The sequence below is a fragment of the Phoca vitulina genome, unplaced genomic scaffold (genome assembly GCF_004348235.1).
Source record: "Phoca vitulina isolate PV1807 unplaced genomic scaffold, GSC_HSeal_1.0 scaffold1, whole genome shotgun sequence".
In the NCBI taxonomy this organism is placed as follows: domain Eukaryota; kingdom Metazoa; phylum Chordata; class Mammalia; order Carnivora; family Phocidae; genus Phoca; species Phoca vitulina.
Window position 1 is genome coordinate 8,543,721 of NW_022589704.1, and position 11,523 is coordinate 8,555,243.

An 11,523-nucleotide genomic window follows, 5' to 3' on the forward strand; every position below is an offset into this window, starting at 1 on the left:
GGACTGAGCTCTGTAGACAGAAGCCCCACGGCCCCACTCTGCTTTCTGGAGTCCCTGGCTTCACAGGGTGAGAGGGACAAACAGGGCTGACAACTTGGGTCTGTGACCTGTGCTCAGAGGGCTGTGCGCTCTGTTTAATTCTCTGTTGTGGCAATCTTGAAATTCGTAACTTTCTAAAACCAAGGGCCCTGCATTTCATTTTGCACTGGGCCCTTCAAATTACCTAGCTGGTCAACAGAGAGGGGAGACGTGGGGAGATCTGTGCTGATGAGGAATAGCGGCAGTGTCCCTTTTCCTTCTCTGACGGCTTGGACCCGGGCAGCTGGGGCCACGAGGGACACCCAGTTAGTCTCATGCCCCCGTCTGTCCTCTAAGATGTTGCGTTATATGAGGACCCAGCCCTTCCTTTCACTTCCCCGGAGGAGAGGCCCAGGGTAGACATGTGGGGGCATCTGACCTACTCCACGATGCCTCGAGCTGGGCACGGGTGGTGAGCTGCTGGCTTGCTCACTTCTGGCCCCAGTGACTCTTGGGGCGATAGCTGTTCTCCCCACACTAGAGGTAACCAACTTAGGCCGAGGTGCCCCATACACGGCAGTCCCCTGGACCCCCAACCCTGGACCCCACTGAGCCACTGTTTCAGTGCTTCTTGTCAACCTTATCAATGCTTCCAGGTTGACTGAAGGGACATCAGGGAGCCCACCGGCCCCTGCATACCCCCACCCACCGTAACATCAGGCTCATGGGCATGTACTGTTAGCCGCCATGTTTTCCCCCACACCACCTCCTCCAGGGGGCAGCTCTCTAGACTCTGGCCCCTGTGGTTTCTGCTTTAATCCTGGCACCCGCATCCCTCTAAAGCTCTTCAAGCGTCCTTGTGCACCCACCAGCCAACAGCAAGGGAACAAGCTGTGTCTTCAGAAATCTCTGGCAACCCTGGCCCCAGACTCTCTCCGATGGGAATGGTGACAGGAAGTCGCACACCAGAAAAACCAGCCCCCTTTTATTGAGAAAATAGTGTTGATCCCTCAATCTTTTCCCAGGTGCCTCCACCCTGATATGAGGTGGCATCCTTCTGCACCCATCCCCAAGGACGCCTGAGGGTTCACTCCATCCCTTCACAGGGGCCCATGCTGGTCTGCTCAGGCCCTGGAGAAGTAGGCAGGCAGGGAGGGCAGGGTTCCGGAGGGGGACTGAAACAGACATGGGGGTGCCCTGGGTGGGGGGGTGAGCGGCCGAGGGAGGTGGTATCTTGCTGGAATGAGGGAAGGGAAAGGAAGACCACCACCATCTCCCGAGGCCTGGCACTCTCTCCCTCCAAATTCTTCATAAATAAAACTTCACAGTAATAGAGGACTGTCCATCTCAGGGCCAAACCGGCTGCTTTCCGGCTGGGGAGCCAGCCTCGGTGGGACCGCACGAGGCCCTCGGCCGCTGGGCAGCACCGTGACTGCGGGGGCTGGAGCGCTGCTCTCTGGCCCTGTGTCGGGGTGCGGGGCGGGGCTGCAGCCCATCCGGAGCTTCTGGGCATTGCTGAGGTAGTCGGGGCGGCCAGCCGCGCTTCCAGACACAGCCAGGAGTGAAGCCGCCTGCGAGCGGAGACCCGGCAGCAGCTCCAGGTCTGGGGGCGGGGGTGGTGCTGAGGGCCTTCCGAGCTTCCATCTCCTGGAGACCCAGGGGCGCGGGCTTGGGGGCAGGGGGGGGGGGCCGGGACGGACCTTGGGGGCCTGTGAGCCTGCACAGGGTTGAGCTTCTCCTGAAAGGGCTGCTTGGGCCCGTGGGGGAGACTGAGGCATTTCAAGGGAGGAGAATCTTCTCTGCGAAGACAAGAGGGCCACCCCTGACCCATCCAGGGCCAGGCCTAACCCGGGTACCTGAGCACGGGGTTCCTTCAGAAGCCACCAAGGCCTCCCACCAGGTCACAGGGAGCCAACCGGGAACCCGGGTTAGGAGGGCGACCAGTGGCCGCGGGCCTTGCTCCCAAGACCACCTTCCGCAGGCGGAGCAGTTACAAAGGTCCCGGGGCCTCAGCTCCACTCTCTGGGTGAGGTCCACGCAGCGAGGCCCCCTTCTGGCTAACCGCGCCCATCACACCCCGGGGACCACACAAAGCCCCAGCCCCACCCCCCCACCTCCCTGTTGGGGGAGGGGCCCAAGGTCTCCGTCCAGGCCGCCTGGGGCTCAAGAAGCCGCGGCCCCGCCTCTGCCCGCGCTCCGGCTGGGTCAGAGCACCTGCAGCTTGCGGGCGCAGGTGAGGTTGCCGTGCACCAGCCCCCACATGGCCAGCAGCTCGGTGGGCAGCAGCTTGTGCACCACGAGCATGGAGCGGAAGAAGCAGGGCTCCTTGTTCATGCGGCTGTTGCGGTTCCGGGTGATGCCGAAAGTCTTGAAGCCCTCGTGGGCCGTGGGCTGCACGCTCAGCACCTGCAGACACATGCCCAGGAAGACGTCGTCGATGGGGTACAGCTCCAGGGTGTCGCAGGCACTGCGCAGGCGCCGGGCCAGGCCGCCCGCCATGAGGAAGCCGCCGCCGCCCGCGTACGGCGGGTAGCTGGCCTTGCTGTACAGGACGCCCGGGATGTAGTACTTGTTGTCCTTCTTGCGGATGGGCCGGGCGCGCTGCAGGACGTCGCCCACGAACAGGTCTTCCTCAGGCTGCCGGTCGGCCAGAAATTCGAGCAGGTTGGTGGGGTTGACGAAGACGTCGTCGTCGCCCTTGAAGATGAACTGGACGTGGGGGCAGTAGATGTCAAACCACTTGAGGAAGTGGATCTCCTTGAGGGTCAGGTTGAAGAAGCTGTCCAGGAAGTCCCACTGCAGGATGTCGCCGTAGAGCCGGTCCTCGTAGGCCAGCAGCTGCTGGTAGTGCGCGCGCTCCTCCTGCTTGGAGGCCGTGCCCAGCAGGAAGAGGGTGCGCACGGCGCCGCGGCCGCCCCCCGGCTCCTGCTCCCGGCCCCACGTCTGGCGGATGGCCTCGCGGCGGTCGTGCTGCGTGATGACCGACTTGACCACCACCAGCAGGTGGACGGCGCCGCCGCACTTCTCGGGGTGGTTCAGCAGCATGGGGAAGTACCGGCAGTGACGGTAGGTCAGGAACTGCTGGAAGTGGGGCTCCAGGCCCTGGAACCAGGGCTGCTGGGTCACGTTGATGTTGGCCGAGCAGTTGGTGGTGCTGATGTCCCAAGTCTGGGGCCCTGGCGGGGCCATGGGCGTGGGGGCGGCCGCGCCCTTGGTGTTCTTCCAGAAGCTGTTGGGGTTCACCAGGTGTCCGCTTGGGTTCTGGGCCTTTTGTGGCTCTCCGGTGGGCGGCGGGGGCTCTTGCAGAAACTGGTGGGGGGTCAGGCTGCGCTGGAATACTGTCACGGCCACAAGCAGGGCCAGGGACAGGCACACGCTCTTGTAGACGGTTTTCTTCCTGGGGGGCGGGGTTGGAGAGAGGAAAGCATGAGTCCCCTGTGACTTGTTCGGAGCTGCAGGGGACACAGACTCAAGGCCCGCGGCCCCTGAGTGGTCAGAGGAGGGTCCTGCATCCTCTCCTGCCCTGCCCTGCCTCTGCCAGGACCAGGGGACCCACGCAAGCGCTGCAGAGTCAGGCTGCCCGGGTTGAAATCTTGACTCTGCCACTTTGAGCGGGTCCCCCTGAAGGTCTCCAAACCGTGATTTCTTTTTCTCCTCAAAGAGGATAACAAGGAATCGGAGCACTATCTAAGGAGTCCGGCTCGCCGTGAGTCTGTAAAGACGACCTCTGGTGGAGATTGCTGCCTGTTCCCCAAGCCCAGCAAGCCACCCTATTTGCTTTCATTTCCCTGTGCAAACCTGGTGAACCCCTGGGGTGAGCCATGAGGCGGGGCACACACAGCACTTGCTCTTACAGCCTGGGAGCTCAGTAACCTGTGGGGGACACTGGACAGAGGCTCTAATGTGGGACCTGAAGAAGCCTGTCCCTTCCGCTTTCACCCCATCCATCCGACCCAGTGCAAAACTGCTCACAAGGCTGATGGAGGCCTGAGAAGGGGGCAGGCGTCTCCTAGCATGACCGCCGCCGCCCTCTTACTCTCCTCAGTCTGGGCCCCACTCTCTTAACACCCCGCTAGGAGAGAGAAGGTCCCCCAGGTCTACTGCCCTGGGAAGGGTACACATTCAGACCCCCACTCTCCAGGGACCCTCCCTGCCCAGAGAGCCCCTACCACACCCATTTCAGAAGCAGAAATTAAAGCCTTTTGCAGGAGGTGCAGGCAGACCCAGGGCAGAGGTGGGGGGGGGTCCCCAGGACCCTCTCTCAGGTCACACTCTGGAGGTGGCCAGGTCTCCTGCACAGATCTCTTTTGTGGAGATACAGGGGGTGAGGGTTCTTGGGGAACAGGCAGGCTAGAAGTGTGGCCTCACAGGGCCAGGCCAAGAGGGAGACAACCCCGACTTCCAGGGGGGAAGCTGCAGGGCCAGGGAAGAAACAGACTGCAAGGTACATCACAGGGACTCTGGAGAAGCCTGGGGTGGTCCTGAGGACTGGCTGGTTGAAGGTGCAGGCACCCAGGGCAAGTGAATGTTGAGCCCCCTGGAGCGACATTTTCCCCTGGGGTCCCAGGGTTTCCTGTGTATGCGGTGGGAGGAACACTGGGTCACCCCAGGTGCTGGAGTGGGGTGAGACTCGACCCTCCCAAAGGGGAAAGCAGAATGTTCCGGGTCAGGGTCTCCTGCCCTGGGAGTTTCAGCGAAGCACGCCTTCCCCCCAGTTGGGGAGGTCCGGACTGGGGGAAGTCTCGCGGGGGTCACCCCAGGGGAGGGGGATGCGGCGGGGGTGTCTCTCCGCTCCAGGCCGGTCCACCTGCACCGCCCCACTCCACTTGGACAGAAGTCCCGCAGGGGAGGAAGGAAAAGGGGAGAGGGGGAGAGGTGGGGGACTGGAGGCTCTAACTCCCCCGAAGGAAGGAGAGCCCTTGGGTCCCGGAGTGGGATCGGGGTGCCTCGGGGCCCGGGCCCAGGGGAGCCGAGCGCCGCCGGCGTGGGCAGCGCGCACGGGCCCCGCGGGACCCGGCCCCGTCCGGCTGGTTCGGGCGCCGCGCAGCGCCGGGCATCCCGACCGCCGCCGCCGACCGCGTCCGTCCCGGGAAACTGAGGCCAGCCCCAGGGCACCCAGCGCGGCATCATCCTCCGGTCCCCGGGAGCGGCCCGGCGCCCCCCACGCCCGTGCGTCCCCCGACCTCGGGGGAGGGAGCCGGGGGTCCCCGCGCCCCCCGCCCCGGCCCCCCCCTCCACTCACCACAGAGACATGGCGGCCCGGGCCCGGGCGGCGGCGGAGCAGGGCGCGCGGGTCGCAGCTCTGGGCGCCGCGGCTCGGGGACGGCGGGCGGCGACGGGGACGAGGCGGGCGGGAGCGAAGCCTGGGCCGCGCCCCCGCCGCGACTTTCCTCTTCCCGGCGGCCGGAGGAGGGGCCGGGAGGGGCGGCGGCGGCCCAGGTGCGTTAACCCCTTCGGCGCCCCCGGCCCTCCCGCCCCTCGGCCGCGCGGCCAGCCCTTCCGCACCGCGGCCAGCGCCAGTGGCCCATTTCGCGGAGGCGGAACCCGAGGCCCGACCCGGAGTGGCCCAGTAGGGACTTCGGAGCCCACGAGGGTCACTCTCGTCCCCGAGGACTCGGTTTCCCCCGAGGAGCTTCCCTGGAGTCCTCGGCCCCTCTGGACGCGTGTAACCGGGACACCACCCACCTCCCACCTTCCATGCGCCCCCAGGTCCCCACCATCTCCCTCTGGCCCCATTCGGGACTTTTCGGTGGTGGGGGAGGCAGAGGAGGAGAGGGCTTGCTCCCCCCCCTCCCTGCTCCGCTTCCCTCTGCCTTCTTCCCTTTTCCCCTTCGCAGGCCGACCTCCCTGCACCGCGCTATTGGGGCCCCTGGGCCGGCTACCTAGGGCTGGTCTGCAGGGAAGAGGGACTGGGGGAGCAATGTCCCTGGGGAAGGAGGCCCTGAGGGGGCTGGGCCGCCTGTGTCAGGGGCCACAGCTCTGCAAGCCTTCTCTGTGCCCCCAGCTGGAGGCCCTCCTCACTACCAAGGGAAGGCCTGCTTGCCTGGCCGCGACCTCCTCTCTTTTCATCCATCAACAAATATTTCACTCAAAACCCTTTTTGTCCCCAGCCTTTATTAATCTGCTTGTGTGTGTGCGGGACCCAGCCATTCCTGTGTAGTGGGCTCAAGCAGACATATAACACAGAGGGCCAACTTTGGCCCAGCAGGATCTGGGGTGATAGGTGTTTCCATCAGGTGACTTCCAGAATCCTCTCGCTGGTAAAAACCTCCGCGGGTCTGGCTGTTGTCCATGTGTCTGTTGTAGTTTTGTTCCATGTTGAGGTCCCATCACTGAGCTGACAGGAGGACCTCAAAAATGCCCAGAGAATTGAAATGGAAGCATTTCACAGTCCAGTAAATAACAGCTAACATTCATCAAGCAGTTACACTATGCGAAGCACGATTCTAGGCTCACACAAGAATCACTTAATCCTAGAGGCACATACTATTATTATTCCTATTTTACAGAGGAGGAAATAGAGGTGCCCAGGGGCGGGGAAAGCCCAGTGGGTGAGGTCTCAAAGCCAGGCAGGCCCTGAGCCCTTGGAGGAGAGCAGTGACAGGGAGGTATTTTCCTGCTAAGGGGTCCCTAGGGAGGTCAGGAGGTCCCTGAGTGCAGAGGCTGGTTGTGGGAAGCCAAAGGAGGCCGCTCCTACTGAGCTGGGCCCCGGGACCAGTAAAATTTGCTACTGGGATGTTGAAAGCTCTAATCAGGGAAAGTAAAGTTCTTCCTGGTGGAATTCCAGAGAAGAACCCTGGGGCCAGTGCTCTTTCTATTGGCCTTTCCCAAGTACCAGCACTGGAGGAAGGTCTGACCAGCAGACCAAAGTCCCCCTTGGCTTGGCTGCCTGCCCCTGAGGCCACCTGCAGCCCACTGGCCACCTGTCCCACAGGGCATTGGCACTGCTCTCCACTGCCCAGGCTTCTGGGTTCTCCCCCTTCGCCCTGCAAGCGTGGCCGGGAGAGAGGGCCAGGCCCGCCTGGCTGAGGACATCCCACCAGGCCTCAGCACTGACCCCTCCCCCAGAAGCTGTGGGGTTTCCTCAGGTGCCCCCAGGGAAGGGGTTTGGAGCCCAGGTTGGAGACTCTAGGGGCCTGGGGGTTGGGTCAGGGCTTTGCGCTTCCGGGCTGTCAGAGGGGCAGGTGGCTTATCCCCTTGAGACCTCAATTTCCTGCCGCTACAGGGTGATGTGGGATGACGCACGTGAAGGTCGTAGACTAGTGTCTCTTACACGGTGGTATTATGATACGTTGGCTGCTGTTGATATTATGATTGTTAACATTTGACCCAACCCAAAGGCCTCAGAACCCACCGGGGCTCAAGGAAGTGGTGAAGGGGGAAGCTGCTAAAGGGCAACTGAATGTTTGCCAGTGGAATCGCGTCCATTGGAGGAACATTTGTCATCATGGATTCATTTGATCTGTGCTTAGGTGGAACTGGGCCTGGGGAAATGGATGAAAATTAAGGACTCAGTCCCTGACTGTGGCGTGGGGGTGGGGGATGTGGGCGCCAGGCCAGAGCCTGGTCAGTTTTCGCTGTCACTCTGACAGGTTCCCCTGCAGGGTGCTTGGGCCGGGCCCTATCAGGAGCACTCTGAGGCTCACCCACCTGTCCGGGCCGGCAGAGCCCCAGCGGATTCCTGCTCATTATCTCAAGCCACAGGCCACAGCTGGGGTGGTTGAGCAAGGCCCCTGAGGAGGGGGCGGTCAGGCTACAGATGGAATCTGTCCCTGTCCCGCTGCACCAGGAAGCTGCAGGACCTCAGATCCCAGGAGGTGGGGGTTTGGGGTGAGGCTGGGTGTGGGGAGTGGTCTGTCTGGAGCCTGGAGGGAGGGCAGAGGAATGGGAAGAGTAGCTGGGTAAGCAGAGGCAGGCTGGAGTCCCAAGCAGTGGTGGCTTCCAGGTCCCTGTCACCGGTTATCCCCTCTTCCTCTCAGGCTGACGTGCTGCCCTGGGAGAGGCAGCTCTCCTTCCTCCCAGAAGCTTCCCTTCCTTCAGTCTCCCCGCCTTCCCCACACCTCTTGGGCCCCTTCCCTCCTCCTTCCCATCCCTGCTCCCTTGTTCCTCTCCCGGGTCCCTCTCTCCATCCCTATTCCCATATAGCTGCCCCACCAACCCTCTAGAATTGGTTGGAATCCAGACCCTGCTGGTTTGACGCTAGCGTAGTGTGGGCTTTTACGGGGACGGGGTGGGGTGGGGGTGGGGGTGGGGAGACATCTGGAAGGTCAGAGGTTGCCTTGGGCCAGCCTTTGGCCAAAGTGGGGCTGACTTGGGCCCCAGAGCACCTGAGCGCCGGGTGTGAGCGGGGCAGTGGCTGCGGGGTAGGGAGCTGAGCAGGCCATGCTGGTGAGTGTGGGGTGGAACTCAGGTGAGTATTTAAAGACCCTGAGGAGACGCCTACACTCCAGGGCAGTTACACGACACGGGCAGCCATGGCCGGGGCTTCAAGTGTGGCCGTCTACACTCGCAGAGGGCCTGCTCATTGGCAGTGGAGTGTCAGAAGTCCCTCTTTAGTGAAAAGAGTGTCCCTGAAGCTGTGTGCTTGGCAAGGCAGACCGCACGGTCCCCTCTCCCCGTGCCTGAACAAGTCTAGCAACCCAGCAGAGCAGTACCATGGGTCCAGAACTTTCTCTAATTGGTCCCGGATGCCCCGCACAATGACCTGACTGGAGAGTTAGCCGGTCTTGGACCATCACGTCCTTGAATCTACCCAGAGAGAAGCTTTCCCGCACAGGAAGGAGAGTGGGGGTCTGCTGGGAAATCTGTTTTGTGCTTGTGGTACTAGATGCTTTAAGTGGGGTGGCACTGATTTCATTGTAACAGACCAGCTGGTGAGGAGCTGTGGGGTGAGGCCTACCATCCTCTGGTCCTTGGCGGCCACCCACATCCACTGCAGAGAATGACCCACCCTGCAGGGCACCCTGAGAAGAACTGCCCAGTCAGGAGGGCACAGCACCAAGAAGGAAAGAAAGAGACCCAGAAGAAGCTAGCAGAGAGGTGGGGAGATGGAGGAAGGGCGGAGGAGGTCGGGGGGCAGGGAGGACAAGGTTTTAAGACGTGGGTGGTCTGGTCTGGAGTCTGGGAGGCCCCCTCACCCAAGGGAAGATTGGGCCAAAGAGAAGCTCAGATCACAAGGGGTTCTGAGAAGATGGTGGGAAGTTAAAAGGGGCTCCCTGCAGGGTCTCCATATGAGCAGCACAATGAACCACATCCTGTTGTGAGGAACCCTGAGATGTCCTTGTATGGCCAAATGCTGATCAAGCGAAGACTGACCCACCCAACCAAGAAGGTAACCTTGCCATAACCAGTGAAGATGTTTTAAAATTATAGTTTCAGGGCCTGCCTGCCGAGAATCTGATGGAACCTGGGAAAGGGAATGTTTCCAGTTTCCCAGGTGATTCTGATGTACAGGCAGGCCTGGGATCCACTGGCACTGAGAACCTCCGACTCCAGCTCTCTTGGTCAGCTGTGGGCAAGGGGCAGAGGAGGGCCACAGAGGGAAGACAGGACGGGGAGGCAGCTGTGGAGGAAAGTGGGGGCAGAGTGCAGGAGAGCTGACGAATTCCCTTTTCTCAGCCAAGCAGGTGGCAGTTGAGGAAGCACAGGTGGGTCTGTGAGCTTGACAAGTGTGGGAAAGGGTGGCACAGCCTCTGGGGGTGGGGGGCGTTCTGAGGGAGAGACAGTGAAGAGTGCTTAGCATCAGGCAAGGGTGTTCCTGTGCATCCAGGCCCAGGTTCCTGTCCACCCTGGCGCAAGGATTATCTAGGGCTCTTTCGGGTGTGAGTGACAGAAGCCCAACTCACAGCAGCTCAAGCAAAAGGAATGTATTTGCTCCTGTGACAGGAAACCCCTCTCTCTTGCTCTCTCTTGTTCTCTCCCCACAACCCATGCCCCTGGACAGCCCACCTATCTCTTGGCTCTTCTACATCCACAGGCTCCTTCCATGAGGAGGAGGAGAAGAGCAGATGTGCAGATGGCCTCGGGCATTTAGCACTCTAGCTTGAGGATCCCAGAGGAAAGAGTTTTTTTCCTTTGAGCCTCTCAAATCCCAGGGACAGGGCTCTCATTGGTCTTGCCTCGGTCACATGGCCCAACCTGGGTCGGTGATTGTGTCTGGGGACCTGGGTACGATGACCAGCTAGGTCTGGGTGTCCCCTGTGGTGGTTGGGGCAGGGCCCTGAGGCTAGCAGCCCTACAGAAACTCCCTGGAGCGGGCAGATCCCTCAAAGGCAGCTGTTATTATCAAAAAAGGCAGCGGAAGGGATGCCGGGCCAGTCTCCCCACTCATGCCAAATCCCCTTGGCCCTTCAAATTGCCCTCCAAAAGAAACCTCTAAGACTGAGAGCCCCAGAAGGAAGAAGAAAGGGGTGGGTGGCTGTGTGGGAAATGTTCCCACATGTTTTCCTGACAAATCCTTCTCTCCTGGATGGGAGGAGCCCCCCGGCTGGCCACTCTCTGGCCCTTTTCCTTTGCTTGGGCCCCCATTGGCTGGTCTGGGGGCAGCCGAGGCCACCCACAGCTTTGGGGGTGTGGGAGCCAGTCAGGTGAGGGTGGAGCTGGGCAGCTGGAAAGAGAAGCCCGAGTTCAAAAAGGCCCAGGAACAGGGATCTGGGCAGGCTTTGGAGAAGTGGGGGGGAGGGCTAGGCAGGGCTGGCAGAAGCACTCCCCAAGTGCTGCCCTGGCCCCCAGCAGGCCCGTCAGCAGGGGTGGGGGGCACACGCACATAGACGCACACTCTCTCTCACAGACCCAGAACGAGACAAATGCACACTCCGAGTGCAGCAACACGGCATACAGACGACAGAGAGCCAGAACACACACATGCACGTGGACGCACTTCCAGACACACGCACACACACACGACACTCGAACACACACACACACAGATTCACATTTCTAGAGAGATGCGTGCATGCGCGCGCTTGCACACACACACACACACTCCCTGAGACATACCCACAGTCTCACACACACGGATACGCAGCACACACAGAGACATACCTAGAGAGACACGTACCCTCACGCACATACACACTCAGGCCCAAGGCTTTCCCCAGGTGGGAGGGGCCTCCCCTCACCACCTCATCTGCTGCCAGTGAAACCCTACCTGGCAGGCCCATGGGAACCGGCTCAGGACCAGGCACGTTCCTACTGCATCCATGAATGGCCTCTTTTGATTTGCCCCCAGGTCCTCAAGTGTGTGCCCATCCCCACCTCCAGGAGCCTCTTAATACCCCTTAATACCCCCGCATCTACCCCCATCCCCTATTTCAGCCATCCTGGCCTTCTCCCATTTACCAAGATCCCAACCTTCTTTTGCTCAAATGCATCCCGCCCCCTCTTCTGAATCGAGTGAATTCCTGTTCATCTTTCAAAACCCAGCTCAAATGTCCCCTCCCTTGGCTGGCATCACATCTGTCTGTCCCACTAAACTGGACACAACTAAGAGCAGGGGACAGGCAG

General features: G+C 61.3%; 1 protein-coding gene across 1 annotated transcript; it reads right to left on the reverse strand.

Annotated features, from left to right (window-relative positions):
* Nucleotides 1–785: 785 nt before the first annotated feature.
* On the reverse strand, nucleotides 786–5,326 carry B3GNT7 (UDP-GlcNAc:betaGal beta-1,3-N-acetylglucosaminyltransferase 7). The gene is made up of 2 exons (XM_032410070.1): nucleotides 5,261–5,326; nucleotides 786–3,415 (listed from the first exon to the last, which is right to left on the reverse strand). The coding sequence occupies exons 1-2, from the start codon at nucleotides 5,269–5,271 to the stop codon at nucleotides 2,224–2,226; spliced, it is 1,203 nt and encodes a 400-aa protein (XP_032265961.1). The 5' UTR covers nucleotides 5,272–5,326; the 3' UTR covers nucleotides 786–2,223.
* Between the last annotated feature and the right edge of the window lie 6,197 nt (nucleotides 5,327–11,523).